Source organism: Ovis canadensis, chromosome 12 (assembly GCF_042477335.2).
Source record: "Ovis canadensis isolate MfBH-ARS-UI-01 breed Bighorn chromosome 12, ARS-UI_OviCan_v2, whole genome shotgun sequence".
Classification (NCBI taxonomy): domain Eukaryota; kingdom Metazoa; phylum Chordata; class Mammalia; order Artiodactyla; family Bovidae; genus Ovis; species Ovis canadensis.
This window is the reverse complement of record NC_091256.1, coordinates 38691449-38714588: the sequence shown is the minus strand read 5'-3', so window position 1 is coordinate 38714588 and position 23140 is coordinate 38691449. Positions and strand designations below refer to the sequence as shown.

The window sequence follows — 23140 nt, the reverse complement described above, 5'->3', positions numbered from 1 at the left end:
CAGTTTACTGTTGCTTGTCTACATTAACTCAAAGTTGGAGAAAATGCTAGTTAGAGGTTAGTGAGAATAGACACATAATTACACTTCTCATTCAAATTCACAAATCAAAATTATGTCTGTGGATTCCAGGTTAAGTGGATTCCAGGTTAAGAATACTTGGACTAAATTATTTACTTAAGATTCCACAGAAAGGAAATACCTATATGCTAGGCTTACATAATGAGAAACAAAAACTTACTTTGGCCTTTAAATTACTAACTTCAATACATAGATCAGTGATGTATGATTCCAAATTGTCTCTGAATTTAGAAATAGCAGCATCTTTATTTTTTTCACTTAACTTCACAGAACTTTTTAGTTGGCCAAACTTGATAAGAAGGATTTTATAAATGGCAGTTTGCTCTTCTGAAACATGGATCTGGTAATACCTTACAACAGAATACAGCTGAGCAACTATTATATACTCTTTTTCTAACTTAGATATTTTTGAAGAAATTGCATCCAAAAAAGTAAAATATTCCAAAAATTCTTCCATTTCAGTGGGAGTATATTCCAGCTTCTGCAAGGATGACTCTATAACCTGAAATCATTAACAAATCAATTACAATTATATAATGATTTTTCATTATTTTAGAAAAGTAGTTACTCAATATCTCTCACTAACTTCCATAATTATAATTTCAAAAAAAGACATCATCTAGACATTATTCTAAGTATTGCTTAAATACCGGAGCATTAACAAGATCAAATCCTTTCTATTGTTAACAGAAGGAACTTGAATGTAACTTGCACATAAAATAAATGCTATTAAGACATAAAGATGGTTTCTCCGGTGGCTCAGTTGGTAAAGAGTCTGCTGGCAATGCAGGAGACCCAGGTTTGATCCCTGGGTCAGGAAGATCCTCTGGAGAAGGGAATGGCAAACCACCCTAGTATTTTTGTGTGGTATTCTTGTGTCCAGTATTCCCATGGACAGAAGAGCCAGGTAGGCTACAGATCATGGAGTTGCAAAAATCAGACATGACTAAGCAACTAAGCATGCATGCACAGGAGACATAAATAAGTACTGTTATGAATAAATTTATTCTGTGAAGTAAATGCAATAGTAGTAACAAGGTTATGACTGAAATGTGAACTGTGCATAATAATTGCTCCCATTTTTGGGGAGCATTTATATGTTATGTTCTTTGTGTACATGATCTCATTTTGTTTTTTGTTTTTGTGTGTGTGTGTGTTTTACAATACTGTATTGGTTTTGCCATACATTGACATGAATCCGCCACGGGTGTACAAGAGTTCCCAATCCTGAACCCCCCTCCCACCTCTCACCCCATATCATCTCTCTGGATCATCTTCGTGCACCAGTCCCAAGCATCCTGTATCCTGTATTGAACATAGACTGGCGATTCGTTTCTTACATGATAGTATACATATTTCAGTGCCATTCTCCCAAATCATCCCACCCTCTCCCTCTCCCACAGAGTCCAAAAGTCTGTTCTAAACATCTGTGTCTCTTTTGCTGTCTCGCATACAGGATTATCACTACCATCTTTCTAAATTCCATATATATGTGTTAGTATACTGTATTGGTGTTTTTCTTTCTGGCTTACTTCACTCTCTATAATAGGCTCCAGTTTCATCCACCTCATTAGAACTGATTCAAATGTATTCTTTTTAATGGCTGAGTAATACTCCATTGTGTATATGTACCACAGCTTTCTTATCCATTCATCTGCTTTGTTTACTCAGTCAGTTCAGTTCAATTGTTCAGTCATGTCTGACTCTTTGTGACCCCATGGACTACAGCATGCCAGGCCTCCCAGTCCATAACCAACTCCTGGAGTTTACTCAAACTCATGTTCATTGAGTCAGTGATGCCATCCAACCATCTCATCCTCTGTCGTCCCCTTCTCCTCCTGCCTTCAATCGTTCCCAGCATCAGGGTCTTTTCAAATGAGTCAGTTCTTCACATCAGGTGGCCAAAGTTTTGGAGCTTCAGCTTCAACATCAATCTGTTCAATGAATATTCAGGACTGATTTCCTTTAGGATGGACTGGTTGGATCTCCTTGCAGTCCAAGGGACTCTCGAGAGTCTTCTCCAACACCACAGTTCTAAAGCATCAATTCTTTGGTGCTCCGCTTTCTTTATAGTCCAACTCTCACATCCATACACGACTACTGGAAAAACCATAGCTTTGACTAGATGGACTTTGTTGGCCAAGTAATGTCTCTGCTTTTTAATATGCTGTCTAGGTTGGTCATAACTTTTCTTTCAAGGAGCCATCATCTTTTAATTTCATGGTTGTAGCCACCATCTGCAGTGGTTTTGGAGCCCTCCCAGATAAAGTCTGTCACTGTTTCCACTGTTTCCCCATCTATTTGCTATGAAGTGATGGGATCAGATGCCATGATCTGAATGTTGAGTTTTAAGCCAAGGGTGATGCCATCTGCATACCCTGAGATTATTGATATTTCTCCTGGCAATCTTGATGCCAGTTTGTGCTTCATCCACCCCAACGTTTCTCATGATGTACTCTGCATATAAGTTAAATAAGCAGGGTGACAATATATAGCCTTGACATAATCCTTTCCCGGTGTGGAACCAGCCTGTTGCTTCATGTCCAGTTCTAACTGTTGCTTTCTGACCTGCATACAGATTTCTCAAGAGGCAGGTCAGGTGATCTGGTATTCCCATCTCTTTCAGAATTTTCCATAGTTTGTTGTGGTCCACACAGTCAAAGACCAAGCATAGTTAATAAAGCAGAAGGAGATGTTTTCCTGTAACTCTCTTGCTTTTTTGATGATCCAGCCGATGCTGGCAATTTGATCTCTGGTTCCTCTGCCTTTTCCAAATCCAGCTTGAACATCTGGAAGTTCATGGTTCACGTACTATTGAAGGCTGACTTGGTGAATTTTGAGCATTACTTATATGAGTGCAATTGTGTGGTAGTTTGAGCATTCTTTGCCATTGCCTTTCTTTGGGATTGGAATAAATACCAACGTTTTCCAGTCCTGTGGCCACTGCTGAGTTTTTCAAATTTGCTGACATATTGAGTACAGCACTTTCAAAGCATCATCTTTTAGGATTTGAAATAGCTCAACTGGAATTCCATCACCTCCACTAGCTTTGTTTGTAGTGATGCTTCCTAAGGCCCACTTGAATTTGCATTCCAGAATGTCTTGCTCTAGTTGAGTGATCACACCATCATGATTATCTGGGTCATGAAGATCTCTTTTGTATAGTTCTTCTGTGTATTGTTGTCATCTCTTCTTAATATCTTCTGCTTCTGTTAGGTCCAGACCATTTCTGTCCTTTATCGAGCCCATGTTTGCATGAAATATTCCCTTGGTATCTCTAATTTTCTTGAAGAGATCTCTAGTCTTTCCCATTCTATTATTTTTCTCTATTTGTTTGCACTGATTGCTGAGGAAGGCTTTCTTATCTTTCCTTGCTATTTTTTTGAATTCTGCATTCAGATGGATGTATCTTTTGTTTTCTACTTTGTCTTTCATGTCTCTCTTATTCACAGCTATTTGTAAGGCCTCCTCAGACAACCATTTTGGCTTTTTGCATTTCTTTTCCTTGGTCATGATCTTGATCCCTGCCTCCTGTACAGTGTGTCACAAACTTCCATCCATAGTTCTTCAGGGACTCTGTCTTTCAGATCTAATCCCTTATATCTGTTTGTCACTTCCACTGTATAATCATAAGAGATTTGATTTAGGTCATACCTGAATGGTCTAGTGATTTTCCTTACTTTCTTCAATTTAAGAAATTTAAAAAAGCATAGTTACTACCTGAGTGTTATTTTCTCTAATCTGCAAAGAGGGAAACTGAGTTTCAGAAGGATTAATAAGCCTAAAATATTAAATTTTTTGAGTTACAGAGCTATGATTCAAACCCAAATCTGAATCCAAATCCTGTTTATATCCATTCTAAGTATATGCAATAATTACAAATAGATGCACAAATGTATGTGTATGCTGCGGTGTGATTAGTCACTCAGTCATGTTCAACTCTTTGCAACCCCATGAACTTTAGCTTGCCAGGCTCCTCTGTCCATGGAGATTCTCCAAGCAATAGTGAAGTGGGTTGCCATGCCCTCCCCCAGGGGATCTTCTCAACCCAGGGATCAAACCTATGTATCCCAAGTTGCAAGTGGATTCTTCAGCATCTGAGCCACCAGGGAAGCCCATATATATGTGTATATATAACATTCACACCTTTTATAAGTATTTGTATATCATTCCATTAGATTTTCAAAAGAATTAAATTCCTATGATTAAATTACAATTTTACCATAGTTTCCGTCATGTTTCAAGGGCTCTTGATGAGTATTCATAATTCTGGAATCAGTATCAGTTTAATTTGTCAGCTCACAGCCTTGAATTGCTTGTGTATGTCTCTAATTTTTTAAATACTTTATTCTACTTGACTATATGCTCATGCAAAAACAGCAATTAAAAATTTTATAAAATAAAAATATCTATTACATCACCACGTAGAGATAATTATGCTAACCAAGCAGAAATTTTATCCATTTTATGGTGTATGGGTATATATGTGTGGTGTATGTGTATATATGTGTGTACATGCACATATGTGAACCTGCTCTTGAATATACATTTTTATCACAGGGTTAGTATGGATTGACTTTGAAGTCAGAGAGACCTGTGTTTGAATCCTAGCTCCCATGTTTACTAACTGCATGAACCAAAGTAGCTTTACTTTAATAAACTTAGTGTCCTCATTACAGTTTTGAGAATCAAATAAAATAATTTAGTAATGGGTTTATAATGATGCCTGCTGAATTTGACTGAAAATGATCACAATAGAAGACTGAGTATTAAATTCCAGAAAAATATGTTAAAATAAACTCATATCCCAAAGAAAACAGATAATTACATTTTTGTAGAATAGAGTAGTAGAAAGACATGAAATATTCCCAAACGTCCTTTTTGTTACTAGTAATACATTCAATTAAGGATTGTAAAAGAAAAGAAAATTACAGACCAATTTCACTTACAAGCATAAAGGCAAAAATTAAAAAAATAATGTAGCAATATATCTATGTGCATGTGCACACTGGTAAGGTATATCTATTGATTCAGATATGAAATTAAACTTACAAAGTCAATTAATGTAATTAACCACATTAAAAGGTTAAAGGAAAACAACTGCATGATTATCACAACAGATAAACAGAATAGGATTTTATAAAGTTAACTTATGATTGGGAATGCATGTAAGAATTAAAGATTTTAAAATTTAAAAAATAAAAAACTAAAAATTAAAAAAAAAGAAAAAAAAAGGAAAAAAAAATAAATAAATAAAAAATAAAAAATGAAAAAAAAAATAAATAAAAAAAAAATAAAAAATAAAAAACACATATCAAGTTTGGAACTCTTATGCAAATAAGGGAATTTCCTTAAATATATAAAGGGAAGCTACTTCCCTTTATAAAAACACACCTGGGGGCATGCAGAAGCCAGAAAGAAGAGAAATAAACAGAACTTTCAGAATAGCTTCCTAAACATATATATAGCTCAGAAACAACTTTCTGGAACTAATAACAATGATTCTTCTAACTGTAGAAGTAACTCACATATGTTCACTATGTGCCAGAAACTGTAAAAGAGCTTTGCAATCATTAACTTCTTTAATTCTCACAACTTCTCTAGGTCAGTTACAAATATTATCCCCAATTTACAGAAAAAGATGCTTAAGTATAGAGAGGATAAGGATATAAACTTTGTTGTTGTTGTTCAGTTGTGTCCAACTCTTTGTGACCCCATGGACTTAGTACACCAGGCTCCTCTGTCCTCCACTATCTCCTGGAGTTTGCTCAAATTCATGTCCATTGAGTTGGTGATGCTATCTAACCATGTCATCCTCTGCCATCCTCTTCTCCTCTTGTCCTCAATCGTTCCCAGCATCAGGGTCTTTTCCAATGAGTCAGTTCTCCACATCCAGTGGCCAAAGTATTGGGGCTTCAGCATCAACAACAGTCCTGTCAGTGAATATTTGGGGTTGATTTCCTTCAGGAATTTTGGGCTTCCTGGGTGGCTCAGTGGTAAAAAAAATTCCACTTGCCAATGGAGGAGATGCAGGTTTGATCTCTGGATTGGGAAGCTCCCCTGGAGAAAGAAATGGCAACCTGTTCCAGTATTCTTGCCTGGGAAATCTTATGGGCAAAAGAGCCTGGAGGGCTACAATCAACAGGGTTGCAAAAATTTGAACAGGACTTAACAGCTAAATAACAAGAATTGACATCTACAAGACACTGTATCAAAAAACCAAACAAAATGCACATTATTTTCAAGCACATATGGAACATTCTCTAGGACAGACCACATATTAGTACACAAAACAAGCCCCAACAAACTAAGAGGATAGAAATTATTTAAACAATCTTTTTCTTACCACAATGGCATGAAACTAGAAATCATCCATAGAAAGGAAACAAGCAAAAACCCACAATTACATGGTGACTAAACACTTAATAAAAACAAATGAGTCAATGAGGAAATAAAAAGTAACTTTAGACAAACAATGAAAACATTGCTATCAACATCTATGGGACACAGCAAAAGTGGTTCTAGGAAGAAACTTCATGACGACAAAAGCCGTATTCAAAAGATAAGAAAAATCTCAAGCAACCTACCTATCACCTAAATGAATTAGAAAAAGAACAAACAAAAATTAAGTCAGCTGAAGGAAGGAAACAAAACACAGAGAGGGAAGACATAACATTAAGATTAAAAAAAAGAAAAATAAATCCAAGAGCTGTTTTTTTAAAAGGATAAACAAAATCAACAAATCTCCTCTAGACAGGCTCACCAAGAAGAAAAGAGACATGACTAAATAAACAAAATAAGATGAGAAATAACAACTGATGTCACAGAAATACAGAAAACCATAAGAAAAGACTATGAATAGTTGTTCAGTTTCTCAGTAGTGTCTGACTGCAACCCCATTGACTGTAGCATGCTAGGCTTCCCTGTCCTTCACTATTTCCCAGAGTTTACTAAAACTCATGTTCATTGAGTTGATGATGCCAAGCAGCCATCTCATCCTCTGTCATGGTCTTCTCCTGCCTTCAATCGTTCCCAGCATCAGGTCTTTTCCAATGAGTCAACTCTTTGCATCTGGTGGCCACAGTATTGGAGCTTGAGCTTCAGCATCAGTCCTTCCAACGAATAGTCAGGACTGATTTCCTTTAGAATTGACTGGTTTGATCTCCTTGCAGTCCAAGGGACTCTCAAGAGTATTCTCCAGCACCACAGTTTGAAAGCATCAGTTCTTTGGTATCAGCCTTCTTCATGGTCTGTACATGATCTCTCACATCCGTACATGGTTATTGGAAAAGCCACAGCTTTGCCTATACGAACCTTTGCTAGCAAAGTGATGTCCCTTCTTTTCAATATGCTGTCTGTTTGTCATAGGTTTTCTTTCAACGAGTAAGCTTTTTTTTTTCCCTTAAATTTCATGGCTGCAGTCACCATCCACAGTGATTCTGGAGCCTAGAAAATAAAGTCTGTCAGTTTCCATTGTTTCCCCATCAATTTGCCATGAAGTGATAGGACCAGATGCCATGATCTTCATTTTTTGAATGTTGAGTTTTAAGCCAGCTTTTTCACTCTCTTTCATTTTTATCAAGAGGCTCTTTAGTTTCTCTTCACTTTTGGTCATTAGGGTGGTGTCATGTGCATATCTGAAGTTAACGATATTTCTCCTGGCAATCTTGATTCCAGCTTGTGCTTCATCCAGCCTAGCATTTTGCATGGTATACTCTGCATATAAGTAAAATAATCAGGGTGGCAATATACAGCCTTGACATTCTCCTTTCCCAATTTGGAACCAGTCTGTTATTCCATGTCCAGTTCTAACTGTTGCTTCTTGACCTGCACACGAGTTTCTCAGGAGGCATGTAAAGTGTATGCCAACAAAACGGACAACCCAGAAGAAATAGACAAATTCCTAGAACCATACAGTCTGCCAAAACCGAATCAAGAAGAAACAGATAATTTGAACGGATAAATTATTAGAATTAGAACATAATTTGTAATTTTAAAAAACTCCTTGCAAACAGAAGTCCAAGACAGAATAGCTTTGCAGGGAAGAACTTACAAACATACAAAGAACTTATACCTATCATTCTCAAACTCTCCCTAAAACCTGAAGAGAACAGAACATCCCCAAATTCATTCCATGAAGTCCCAATCACCTGATACCAAAACCAGACAAAAACATTACCAAAAAAGAAAATTACATGCCAAAGTTCTGATGAATATAGATGCAAAAACCTCAACAAAATATGAGCAAACAAAATCTAAGAACACATAAAAAGGATCATGCACCACGATCAAGTTTTATTCATTCCAGGGTAACAATGGTAATTCCATTTACACACATCAATCAAAGTGATACAGCGCATCAAGAAAACAAAAGACAAAAACCATGTGATCATCACAACAGATGCAGTAAAAGCATTTGATAAAATTCTACATTCATTCATTATAAAAACTCTCAGCAACATGGATATAGAGGGAACATATCTTAACATAATAAAGGCCATGTACACATGCTTAGTCTCTTTAGTCATGTCAGACACTGTGCAGCTTCATGCACTGGAGCATCCCAGGCTCCTCTGTCCTTGGGATTCTCCAGGCAAGAATACTGAAGTGGGTTGCTGTGCCCTCCTCCAGGGCACATTTCCAATCCAAGGATTGAACCCATGTTTCTTTCATCTACCTGTACTGGTAGGTGGGTTCTTTAACCTGGGAAGCTCCATACAACATATCCACAGGCAATATAACACTCAATGGTAATAAGGTGAAAGTCTTCCTGCTACATTCTGAACAAGACAAGGATGCTCACTCTTACAGTTCTATTCAACATAATATTGGAATTCCTAGCCAAAGCAATTGTAGAAGGAAAATAAAATGAATCCAAATTGGAAAATAGGAACAAAGACTGTTACTACCTGTGGATAACATGATTTTATATATAGGAAACCCAAAAGACTCCATCAAAAATATTAGAAATAATAAATGAATACAGTGAAATTGTAGGCCTTAAAATCAATACAGAAGAATCTGTTGTGTTTGTATATAGTAAAAATGAATTAGCATAAAGAGAAATTAAGAAAACAATCTCATTTAAAATCATACCAAAGAAATAAAATACCTAAAAATAAATTTGACCAGAAACATGAAAGCTGTACACTGAAAACTGTAAGACATTAATGAAAGTAACTGAAGAAGACACAAAGAAATGGAAAAGTATTTCATGCTTGTAGATTGGGAGAATTAATGTTAAAATGTCCCTATTACTTAAGACAATCTACAGACTCAAAGAATCCCTATCAAAATATCTGTGACATTTTTCACAGAGCTAGAAAAAAGTCCTAAAATGTATATGGAATTACAAAACACCCCAAATGAGCAAAGCAATCCTGAGAAAAAAACACAGCCAGAGCCATCACACTTTCTCATCTTAAAACATATTACACAGCTAAGTGCTGGCATAAAATGAGACACATAGATCAATGGAAAAAAAATGACAGCCCAGAAATAAACCCATATACATATGGGTAATTAATTTATAATAAAGGAGCAAGGAACATACAATTGAAAATGAAAAGTCTATTTGAAAGTCATATGTGAAAGTGAAGCTGGACCACTACCTTAAACCACACACAAAAATCAACTCAAAATGGATTAAAAACTTGAACGTAAGACCTGAAACATAAAAATCCTAGAAGGAAACACAGGCAGTAAACTCTTTGACATTTCTCTTAATATTTTTCTCCTCAGGCAAAGAAAACAAAATCAAATATAAACAAATGGGATTACATCAAACTAAAAAGCTTCTGCACAGGAAAGGAAACCATGAAAAAAAAAACTTACTGAATGGGAGAAGATATTTGTAAATCTTATATCTGATAAGGGGTGAAGATCCAAAATATATAAAGAATTCATACAACTCAACAATAGAAAAACAAACAGCTCAATTAAAAAAATGGGCAGAAGAGCTGAATAGAGTTTTTTCCACTGAAGGTATGCAAATGGCCAACAGACACATAAAAAGACACATGAAAGGATGTTCAACATCACTAATTATTACAGAAATGCAAATCAAAGCCACAATGATATTATTTCACACCTGTCAGAATTGCTATTATGAAAAAAAGGTAGAAATAACAAGTATTGGATAGGATAGGAAGAAAAGGATTGAAATACAATGTGGTACATGTGAAACTTATGTAATATTATAAACTGATGTTATCTCAATAAAGTGTTACAAATTAAAAAAATTGATTCTTATGCAATAAGAATTTTCAAAATACTTACCTCCAATAGATTTGCATTCTTTCTTTCAATTGCAGATCTCAAGAGATTTTGGCTCATATCTATGATGTTCTCAACATATGGTAAGCATTGTAACTGATAATCAAAACTCATAACATTGAAAATACCAATGCGCTTCTCAATGGTCATATTAACAATTTGTCGAAGGTAGTTTCTGAATTTAGACAGTATACTTTTAAACTGTGTTGAAGTTAATTCTTCCACAGATGATATTTTGGTACCTATGATTTTGGCCTTCTCTACCATAGTACAATACTTCCTAAACTGGCAGCTGTAAATACTAACTTGGCCCATTGAACTTCCAATAATAGTCAGGAAAGTTGCAATCTATAAGTAAAAATGTTTAAAAGTTAATCAGGATTTTGTTTTTAAAATGATAATAGTATGGTCTAATAATCTAATGGCATTTTAAAACATTTAAAATGGTTTTATGTGAAGTTCATTTTGTTAAGAATGTCTGTTAAGTATCTAAATATGTAGGAAACTTAAGACTTTAAGAAATTTAGATAGCTTTTCATATTTCGCTTTATGCAAAGCTTCAGTAGGCTATTTTTTTTTAATTTTTAGTTTATTATTTTTCAAAATTTTTTTTTTTTTTTATTTTATTTTATTTTATTTTTTAATTTTAAAATCTTTAATTCTTACATGCGTTCCCAAACATGAACCCCCCTCCCTCCTCCCTCCCCACAACATCTCTCTGGGTCTTAGCATATTATTTTGAGCCATGTAGTAGAGACATCAGTCATTTATTCCTTTGCTTGTCACCTTGTTTTAGTGTATATGCTTCATACATAGCCCCAGAAAAGATGAGTTCTAAATATTATGGGAACTTACCCAATTCTTAAAACATAGCCTTTTGGATAGGACGGAATCTTGACCCAAGCTAGGCAAGTTGGTTGTTTTGTGAATTTGAGCAAAAAAAAATGCCACATTAGATAGTAATGGGAAAAGCCGGGGCCATCATTAGCAAGACAATATTATGAGGGAACTATAAGGAAATGGCTACCCACTCCAGTATTCTTGCCTGGAGAATCCCATGGATGGAGGAGCTTGGTGGGCTACAGTCCACGGGTCGCAAAGAGTCAGACACGACTGAGCGACTTCACTTTCACTTTCATAAAAGATTTATAAAGATGTTTTTCACAGTGGAGGTTTGAAAATATATACAGAGGCAAACAAAGAGGAAAGATCATGAGGAAGACAAATAGGGAGATAAGCTGGAGTGATTTTCCAACTGCCATTAATTATAATACTCTAATTTTTCAATAAATCCCTTTCATCTAAAAATGTCAGTGCATTTCGGTTCCTTAAGCCAAATATTCCTTCCTTAAGACAAACTATTTTTAAACTTACTTTATCTTGGTAAGCAGGATCCATTTCAAAAAGGACCTGACAATCTGGCCATCTGGTTTGATAGTCTCTTACATTTTTCTTTTTATTAGGTAAATCCATAATTAAAGCCGACTCAGTAAACATAGATAGGCGGGGATCTTGGCAAAGAGGAATAATTTTGGCTGAAATATATGATTCAAAGTTCAGTACATTCAGAAATTCCATTGAAAGCTATGCTTTAAAATTACCAAGGACATTTAGAACTACTGAAAACTGAGGCAGATTTACTGGGAGGGCTATCTAGTATTCTATACTGATAAATGGAATTTAAAGGCAGGTATAAAAATGTGGAATTAATATTATAGAAACAAAGAATTACTCCTAGGTACTAGGTGATGGGTCAAGGTATGATCAAAAAATCAGAAGAAATCATTAAGTTAACAAATACTTAAAGTGTATCTGCTGTGTGAAGAGCATTATATCATTACGAGGATACAAAAATTAGAAGACATTATCTCTACTCTCCTTGAGTTCATAATCAGGCTGAACAAATTGGATGTCTAAGGCAAAAAGAAAACCCTTCAATGTACATGCATACACTATCCAAAAGTCAGCTCAAAATAAATGACATATCTACATATAAAACACAAATCTATAAATCTTCTAGGAGAAAATATAGGGAAAATACATGTGACCTTAAGTTAAGCAAAGAATTTTTAAGAGACAAAACCAAAAGCATAATTCTTAAAACAAAAAAAATGACAAACTGTATTTTATCAAAATTAATAAATTTAGCTCTGTGAGAATGAATGAAAAGATAGTTGTCTTTTGGCTTTATTTATGGTTTCCTTTGCTTTGCAAAAGCTTTTAAGTTTAATTAGATCCCATTTGCTTGTTCTTATTTTCATTACTCTAGGAGGTGTATCAAAAAAGATCTTGCTGAAATTTATATCAAAGAGTGTTCTGCCTATATATTCCTCTAAGAGTTTTATAGTGTGCGGCCTTACATTTAGTAAACAAAATGAAAACACAATCCACAGATTGGGAGAAAATATTTGCAAATGAAGCAACTGACAAGAGATTAACCACCAAAGCATACGAACAATTCATGTAGCTCAATATAAAAAAAATTCCAACACTCCAATCACAAAATGAGTGGAAATGGACATTTCTTCAAAGAAGACATAAAAATGGCTAATAAACACATGACAAGATGCTCAACATCACTAATTATTAGAGAAACACAAATTGAAACTACAATGAGGTATCACCTCACAGCAGTCACAATGGCCATCATCAAAAATATCTACAAATGATAAATGCTGGAGAGGATATGTAGAAAAGGAAACCCTCCTACTGTTTGGGTGGAGTGTAAATGGATACAACCACTATGGAGAATAGTACAGAAGTTTCTCAAGGAACTAAAAATAGAACTACCCTATGATCCAGTAATCTCACACCTGAGTATATATACCTGTAGAAAAATCATATTTCAAAAAGATACATGCAACCCATGTTCTGTGACAACCTAGAGGGGTGGGATAGGATGGGAGATGGGAGAGAGGATCAAAAGGGAGGGGACATACTTATACATATGGCTGATTCATATTGATATATGTCATAAACCAACACAACATTGTAAAGCAATTTTCCTCCAATTACACATAAATTAAAAAGAGAGAGATGCACCCCAAAGTTCATTGCAATGCTATTTACAATAGCCAGAACATGGAAGCAAACTAAATATCCGTCAACAGAGGAATGGATAAAGATGTGGTATATATCTATAATGGAATAATACTCAGTCATAAAAAGGAAAAAATAGTGCCATTTGCAGAGATGTGGGTAGACCTAGAGACTGTCACAGAGTGAAGTAAGTCAGAAAGAGAAAAATATCACATAATATTGCTTATATGTGGAATCTAGAGAAATGGTACAGATTAACTTATTTGCAAGCATAGAGACATAGATGTAGAAAACAAACTTATAAATATTAAGCAGGGAAGGAGGTGGGATGAACTGGAAGATTGGGATCGACATATATAATGACTATGTATAAAACAGATAACAGATAACTAATGGGAAACTGCTGCATAGCATAGACAATTCTACTCAGTGCTCTGTGGGGACCGAAATGAGAAGGAAATCTAAAAAAGACAAGATGTATGTATACATGTACCTGATTCACTTTGTGGTATAGCAAAAAATAACACACAATGTAAAGCAACTGTATTTCAATAAAAAATAACAGAATGAAAAGCTAAGGCACAGACAGCGAGAAATTTTTGCAAATGCTGTATCTGATAAAATACTTGTATCCAGAGTACATATTAAGACCTCTTACAACCTAACAATAAATAAACACCCCAACAAAAAATAAGCAAAGGTCTAAAAAGATATACAAGCATATGTTTTAAGTGTTTGAAAAAACAACCATAACAAGTCATTACAAATGAACTGCATAACCGCACTGAAGAGGGTGGGAAAGAGCTGATTTAAGTTACTTTGGAAAACAGTATTTTTATTGTAAACTATAAGCTTAGACACTAAAAGGACCCTACACAAACACTGTACTTATTTGATACATTTGTTTCTTAAAGCGGTGGTTGCTATTGTTTAGTCACTAATTTGTGTTTAACTCTTTTGCAACTCCATAGACTGTAGCCCACCAGGCTCCTCTGTCCATGGGATTTCCCAGGCAAGAATACTAGAATGGGTTGCCATTTACTTCTCCAAGGGATGTTCTTTACCCAGGGATCAAACCTGCACCTCTTGCATTGACAGGCAGATTCGTTACCAATGAGTCACCCAGAAAGCCCTCTTAAAGACATAGGAATAGCAATTCTGAAAATATAATACAAGTATAACAAATAAGTAACTATATTACTGATTATGTGAGCCACATTTCTCACCATCAGAGAAAAAAGTTACATATTAGGAAAAGCAGAAGGCAAGAATGAACCCTGAAGGTGCTAGATTGGGATCTGATAGATATATCAGTAAGAACTCACGTGCTGTGTGCTTAGTTGCTTAGTCCTATCCGATTCTTGCGACCTCATATAAACTGAAGCCTGCCAGGCTCCTTTGTCTATGGGATTCTCCGGGCAAGAATACTGGAGTGGGTTGCCATTTCCTTCTCCAGGGGATCTTCCTGAGCCAGGAATCGAACCCAGGTCTCCTGCATTGCAGGCAGACTCTTTATTGACTCAGCTACGAGGGAAGCCCCAAGAACTCATAGTTTAAAACAAAGCAAACAAAAAATAGATATAGAAATACAGATGCATATGTTATGCATGAGCTAGGATATATTTTCTAGATCTTTTCACCATAGCATCTAAGAGCAATAATAGTGTTATAGCAATGAGCACATCTACAGTCTAGCTCTCTTGATTCCTAAAATTCATTCTCCTATAAAAGGAACCAACCAGTGTTCCTTGAGAAAGTGGTTGATTTAAGGGCAGAGGCAAAGAAAATACAAGATGAGCATGAAGCAACATGTGGTGATAGAACCAAAACAAGTGGCCATTACAGAAAGATGTCAATAGACTAAATGCTTAATCAAAAGATTGAGAATGACAGATTGGATAATAACACAAGAACCTGAAATATGCAGCCTACAAGACTCACTTCAGGCCAAATGATGCACGGACAGACAAAAAGTGAGAGCATGGAGAAAGAAACTTACATGGAACACTGGTTCAAAATTGGGAAAGGAGTATGTCAAGGCTGCATATTGTCACTCTGCTCATTTTAACTTCTATGGAGAGTACATAATGTGAAAGGCCAGGCTGGGTGAATCACAGGCTGGAATCAAGATTTCCTGGAGAAATATCACAACTTCAGATATGCAGATGATATCACTTTAAAGGCAGAGAGTGGAGAGGAACTAAAGAGCCTCTTGATGAGGATGAAAGAGGATAGTGAAAAAGCTGGCTTAAAACTCAACATTAAGAAAACTAAGACCATGTTATCTGGTCCCATCACTTCATGCAAACAGATGGGGAAAAAGTAGAAACAGTGACAGATTTTATTTTATTGAGCTCCAAAATCACTGAGGATGGTGACTGCAGCCATAAAATTAAAAGATGCTTGATCCTTGGAAGAAAAGCTATGATAAACCTAGACAGTGGGTTAAAAGCAGAGACATCATTTTGCTGACAAAGGTCCATATAGTCAAAGTTATGGTTTTTCCAGGAGTCATGTATGGATGTGAGAGCTGGACCATCAAGAAGGCTGAGTGCTGAAGAATTGATGCTTTCGAATTGTGGTGCCAGAGAAGACTCTTGAGAGTCCCTTGGACAGCAATGAGATCAAACTAGTCAATCCTCAAGGAAATAAACCCTGAATATTCATTGGAAGGACTGATGCAGAAGTTGAAGCTCAAATACTTTGGCCACCTGCTGTGAAGAGCTGACTCACCGGAAAAGACCCTGATGCTAGGAGAGACTGAGGGAAAGAGAAGAAGGGGATGATGGAGGCTGAAATGGTTGGATGGCACCACCAACTCAATGCATGTGCATTTGAGCAACCTCTGGGAGATAGTGAAAGACAGGGAAGCCTGGCGTGCTGCAGTCAAAGAGTCGGACATGACTTAGCAACTGAACAGCAACAGAAGGCTACATCCAAAAAACATTAACATACATTCTTTTCAAGTGTGCCTGGCATGTTCTCTAGGATAGAACATAATCTAAATTGGAAAATGAGCCCCAAAACATTTAAGAGAACAGAAGTTAATTCAATCAACTTTTCTGACCACAATATGAAACTAGGTATCAACTAAAAAAGAAAAATGGGAAAAAAGCCAAACAATGACTAAATATGCTACTAAAACCCCAATGAATCAACAATGAAATCAAAGAAGAATCAGAAAATAACACCAAATATGTAACTTAAAAACACAACATTACAACTTCTATGGGATGCAAAAAAAGCAGTTCTAAGATGGAGTTCATAGCAATACAGATCTTCATTAAAAAAAGCAAAACAGAACAAAAAACTCTTAAATAAATAACCTACCTACCACCTAAAAGACTTAAGAAAAGAACAAACAAAACCCAAAGTCAACAGAAGGAAGGAAATAATTAAGATCAGAAGAAATAAATAAAATATAAACAAAAATATAATAGAAAATATCAATAAAATATAGAGGTGATTTTTAAAGATAAACAAAATCAACAAACATCTGGCCAGGCTCATCAAGAAGAAAGGACAAAAATAAACAAAATATAAAATAAAATATGAGCAATAACAACCAGTATCACAAAAACAGAAAAAATTATGAAAGAGTACTATGAAAAGTTATATGCAAACAAAATGTTAAACCTAGAAGAAATGGGCAAGTTTCTAGAAACATATACCCTGCCAATACTGAATTTGGAAGAAACAGACAATTTGAACAAACCGATCACTAGAAATGAAAAAAATCTGTAATTAGAAAAACTACCTGCAAACAAAAGTCTAAGACTGAATGGCTTCACTAGAGAATTCTATGGAACATACAAGTAACTTATGATTGTCAATCTATTCTAAAAAATTGAAAAGAAGGCAACATTCTCAAATGTATTCCAGAGGTTCCTCATCACCCTGACACAAAAACCAAAGACACCACAATAAAAGACAATTAAAGGACAATAGCTTTGATTAATACAGATGCAAAACTCCTAGGCAAAATATTAGCATAAATCCTCAAAAAAATCCCCCAATGCATAAAAAGGATCATACATCATGACCAAGTTGGATTCATTACTAGATCACAAAGATGATTTAACACACACAAAGCAATCAATGCTATACACCACATTAACCAAAAAGAAAGACAAAAACACATGATCATTTCAATAGATTCAGAAAAAGCACTTGACAAAAGTCAACATCCATGCATGAAAAAACCTCTCACAGAAGTGGGTACAGAGGGAACAGACCTCAGCACAATCAGTTCAGTTCAGTTGCTCAGTCGTGTCCGACTCTTTGCGACCCCATGGACTGCAGCATGCCAGGCCTCCCTGTCCGTTACCAACTCCCAGAGTTTACTCAGACTCATGTCCATTGAATCGGTGATGCCATTCAACCATCTCATCCTCTGTCATCCCCTTCTCCCGCCTTCAATCTTTCCCAGCCATCAGGGTCTTTTCAAATGAGTCAGTTCTTCACATCAGGTGGCCAAAGTATTGTTTCAGCTTTAGCATCAGTCCTTCCAATGAATATTTAAGACTGATTTCCTTCAGGATGGACTGGTTGGATCTCCTTGCAGTCCAAGGGACTCTCAAGAGTCTTCTCCAACAACACAGTTCAAAAGCATCGATTCTTTGGTGCTCAGCTTTCTTTATAGTCCAGCTCTCACATCCATACACGACTACTGCAAAAACCATAGCTTTGACTCTATGGACCTTTGCTGGCAAAGTAATGTCTCTGCTTTTTAATATGCTGTCTAGGTTGGTCATAACTTTTCTTCCAAAGAGCAAGCGTCTTTTAATTTTATGGCTGCAGTCACCATCTGCAGTGATTTTGGAGCCCCCCAAAATAAAGTCTCTCACTGTTTCCACTGTTCCCTATCGATTTGCCATGAAGTGATGGGATCAGATGGCATGACCTTAGTTTTCTGAATGTTGAGTTTTAAGCCAACTTTTTCACTCTCCTCTTTCACTTTCATCAAGAGCATCTTTAGTTCTTCTTTGCTTTCTGCCATAAGGGTGGTATCATCTCAGCACAATAAAGGCCATTTATGACAAACAGCAAAAATCACTCCCAACAGTGAAAATCTGAAAGCTTTCCCACTAAATTCAGGAACAAAACAATGCTTCCTCTCACTCCTTTGATTCAACATAGTATTGAAAGTTTTAGCCACAGCAATCAGAGAAGAAAAAGTAAAAAAGTATACACATTTGAAGGGAAAAGGTAAAATTGTCCCTATTTGCAAATGATATGATACTCCATAAAGATAACTTTAAAAATCTCCACACAAAAACTATTAGAACTAATAAATGAATTCAGCAAAATACAATATTAAAACACAGAAACCTGTTGCATTTCCTTACACTAATATTGAAAATTTAGAAAGGGAAAGTAAAAAGAAAAAAAATCCTATGTAAAATTGCATCCAAAAAATATCTGGGAAAAAATTTAAGGAGATGAAAGACCTATATGCTGAAAACTATTAATAAAAATGTAAGGTGAAAATAATATTTACAACTTTTATGCTCTGACATAAAAGACATGCCTTATTTAAGTCTATAAAATCCTGTAGTACATTATCAAAAAAATCAGAACATTGGGCTATTTACCTAATTCCCAACAGTTAGGCTCTCAATGGCCATATGTATAATTCACACATCCTCAAATAATTTGAAGTTCACATTGATTGATTCCAAAGAGTGTGAGTTTAAAATTTTCTAATATACTGTAATATCTGCACATTCCTGGGATGTTGCCAAAGAAAGACAGTGAATCTAACTGAACTTTAAAAAATACTTACTTATGCAATTTTCAATAGCAGCCACCATATTTTGAATTTGTATTGAAAACTCCAATCTGTTGGGAGTTATAAAGAGATTTGTAGGGAATTCTAAAAGTCTAAGAGAAAATAATAAAAGCATATATAAGAAGAATACAGTAACATACAATACAATTACTTGTAATTTCAAAAATATCTAGTACTTACTTATCATTCATGCAGTTTTTCTCAAACTCAGTTTCAAAGTCTAGTTCTATCAGAATCCATCAAAAGAAACAGAATAAAAATTTATTTTTATATAAAAACTGATATTTATGTCAGCTAATTAACAAGGTTATATTGTCAGTACTTTCTAAAACCCTAAGAATAAACTGGGAAGGTTACTTCAAGGATTGAATTCTAGCAGTACACCCCAGCCCCAGATTCTGATTAAGGAGATCTGAGAAGAAATTCAAGAGTCCTTAACATTTACAAAAATCATAGACTATTAACTGATAAATTCATAACTACTAAAATTTTCTTCCATGTGCTATTTTAATTTATCCTTTAACACTTATAAAACTCATAGTCTATTAACTGATAACACATAAACTACTAAAAATTTCTCTCATGTGTTATTTTCCAGCTGCAAAGATACTTTCTCTCACTTTTAATAGTGTCATTCACTTTACCTGAAAGAACGTCATAGCTGTAACTCATTCGTTTTGATTTCTTCATTGGAAGTAGTTCTTCACTTGATTGTTTAATGAAAACATTGACTTCATTTTCTGATGTATCTTCATATACTGCAGATTTTTCAGAGCACTTGTCAGACTCATGTAAGTTCTCTTCAGAATTTTCTGAAGAATCACTCTCAGCAGGAGTTCTCAACTGTAGACTTACTTCAAATATCGGTGCATGTATTTTTCTCAAATCTGTATCCACTTTAATACTATTCAAAATCTAATTTAACAGATACGTTAGAGTGCTAGTTATAATATGTAAATAAGTGTTCTTTTATATACAACAATATAAAACTAATTTTAAATGAAAACTAAACTTTGGCATAAAATAACATTCTAATGGTATATAATTGATTTTCATTTAAAAATAAAGTAAAATAAATGACACATTATATCCCAGTAGTTTTCCAGTTGGTGCCATAATGGGTACATATTAATCATTTAAGAACTTCCTAAAAATATAATTTTTAGGCCCTATCCTAAAAATTTTAAAGGTAGGGGCAAGGTCCTGGAATCTAAAACATCTAAAAGCTGAACAGGTGATTCTCCCATGTACTCTGATTTAAGAACAACACATCAGATAAAGGAAACAATCCCATTTACACTACATCAAAAATAGAAAACCCACAGGAAACTACATTCAATATCTTGCAATCACCTATACTGGAAAATAATCTGTAAAAATATATATATATACCTAACTGAATCACTTTTCTGTATACCCGAAATTGATACAATATTGTAAATCAACCACTCTTCATTTTAAAAACTTCCTTTTGTCCAAGAGCATCCAAACATTCTGATAAGAATTTCAGTGTAGTTGAATCCCCTTAAATGTGTTTACAGTTGACTAAATTCCAAATCTACAAGTAAAAGGCCTTTGTATTAAAAATAATAATAATACAAAATACAAAACTACACTATAAAGGTACAATAATCAAAAGAGTACAAAAGTGGCACAAAATAAGAAATATAGATCAATGGAACAGGGTAGAAACCCTGGCAAAACCCACACACGTATGGTCAGTTAATCCATAACAAAGGTGGCAAGAATTTACAGTGCAGAAAAGACAGTCTCTTCAATAAGTGGTGTTGCAAAAACTGTATGAGAACATTCTCTAACACCATACAAAAAAATAAACTCAAAATGGATCAAGTCCTAAATTTAAGGCCAGACACTATAAAACTCTTAGAAGAAAATATGGGCAAAACACTCTCTGACACAAATCACAGAAATACTTTCTTATCTACACCCTAGAGTAATGAAAATGAAACCAAGAACAAAGAAATGTTAAACTTAAAAGATTTTCATAGCAAAGGAAATCATAAACAAAATGAAAAGACAGCCCACAGAATAGGAGAAAATATTTTTAAATGAACATACAGCTCAATTAAAAAAAAAAAACCAAAACCAAACAACCCAGTCAAAAAATGGGCAGGAGACCTAAACAAACATTCCTCCAAAGAAGATATATAGATGGCCCCAAAGCACATGAAAAGGTGCTCAACCTCACTAATAATAAGGGAAATGCAAATCAAAACTACAATGAGGTCAACTTTCATGGTCAGAAAGCCCATCATCAAAATCTACAAACAGTAAATGATAGAAAGAGTGCGGAGAAAAAGGAAACCCTCCTACACCATTGGCAGGAATGTAAACTGGTACAACAGGGGGCACATTGGTAAAGAATCTGCTTGCCAATGCAGGAAATGCAAGAGATGTGGGTTGGATCCCTGGGTTGGGAAGATCCCCTGGAAAACGGAATGGTAACCTGCTGCAGTATTCTTGCCTGGAAAATTCAATGGACAGAGGAGCCTCATGGGTTACAGTCCATGGGGTCACAAGGAATTGGACATGAGTGAGCAACTGAGCACACATACACATGACCACTATGGAGGAACAGTATGATGGCTCTTGAAAAACTAAAAATAGAACTACTATGACCTAGCAACCCCACTCCTGGGCATATCTCCTGAGAAGACATAATCTGAAAGGACATATGCACCCTAAAGTTCACTGCAGCACTATTTACGATAGCCAAGATACAGAAGGAACCTAATACCCAATGGCAAAGGAATAGATAAAGAAGGTGCAGTGCTTATATATAGTGGAGTATTACTCAGCCATTAAAAGAACAAAATAGAGGTTTTCATACTATGTGAAATAAGTCAGATAAATACAAACTCACTCATGTGAAATTAATTTTTAAAAATGATACAAATATATCTATTTATAAAACAGAAAATTCTGAGAGAGATGGGAATACCAGACCACCTGACCTGCATCTTGAGAAATCTGTATGCAGGTCAGGAAACAACAGTTAGAACTGGACATGGAACAACGGGCTGGTTCCAAATAGGAAAAGGAGTACATCAAAGCTGTATATTGTCTCCCCGCTTATTTAACTTATATGCAGAGTACATCATGAGAAACGCTGGACTGGAAGAAACACAAGCTGGAATCAAGATTGCCAGGAGAAACATCAATCACCTCAGATATGCAGATGACACCACCCTTATGTCACAAAGTGAAGAGGAACTAAAAAGCCTCTTGATGAAAGTAAAAGAGGAGAGTGGAAAGGTTGGCTTAAAGCTCAACATTCAGAAAATGAAGATCATGGCATCTGGTCCCATCACTTCATAGGAAATAGACGAGGAAACAGTGGAAACAGTGTCAGACTTTATTTTGGGGGGCTCCAAAATCACTGCAGATGGTGAGTGCAGCCATGAAATTAAAAGATGATTATCCTTGGAAGGAAAGTTATGATCAACCTAGATAGCATATTCAAAAGCAGAGACATTACTTTGCTGACTAAGGTCAGCCTAGTCAAGGCTATGGTTTTTCCAGTAGTCATGTATGGATGTGAGAATTGGACTGTGAAGAAGGCTGAGCGCTGAAGAATTGATGCTTTTGAACTGTGGTGTTGGAGAAGACTCTTGAGAGTCCCTTGGACTGCAAGGAGATCCAACCAGTCCATTCTGAAGGAGATCAGTCCTGGGATATCTTTGAAAGGACTGATGTTGAAGCTGAAATTCCAGTACTTTGGCCACCTCATGGGAAGAGTTGACTCATTGGAAAAGACTCTGATGCTGGGAGGGATTGAGGGCAGGAGGAGAAGGGGACGACCGAGGATGAGATGGCTGGATGGCATCACTGACTCGATGGGTATGAGTCTGAGTGAACTCCGGGAGTTGATGATGGATAGGGAAGCCTGGTGTGCTGCGATTCATGGGGTTGCAAAGAGTCGGACACGACCGAGTG

General features: G+C 35.6%; 1 protein-coding gene across 1 annotated transcript in view; it reads right to left on the bottom strand.

The window, feature by feature from the left end:
• LOC138415814 (dynein axonemal heavy chain 14-like) overlaps positions 1–23140 on the bottom strand; it is a 317408-nt gene that overhangs the window by 272202 nt on the left and 22066 nt on the right. The window contains exons 2-7 of the mRNA XM_069544370.1: positions 19828–20098; positions 19364–19409; positions 19178–19275; positions 11728–11888; positions 10357–10701; positions 239–580 (exon numbers count right to left, since the gene is read on the bottom strand). Of these exons, the coding sequence (XP_069400471.1) occupies positions 239–580; positions 10357–10701; positions 11728–11888; positions 19178–19275; positions 19364–19409; positions 19828–20098 (1263 nt within the window). The remainder of the gene's footprint in view (positions 1–238; positions 581–10356; positions 10702–11727; positions 11889–19177; positions 19276–19363; positions 19410–19827; positions 20099–23140) is intronic.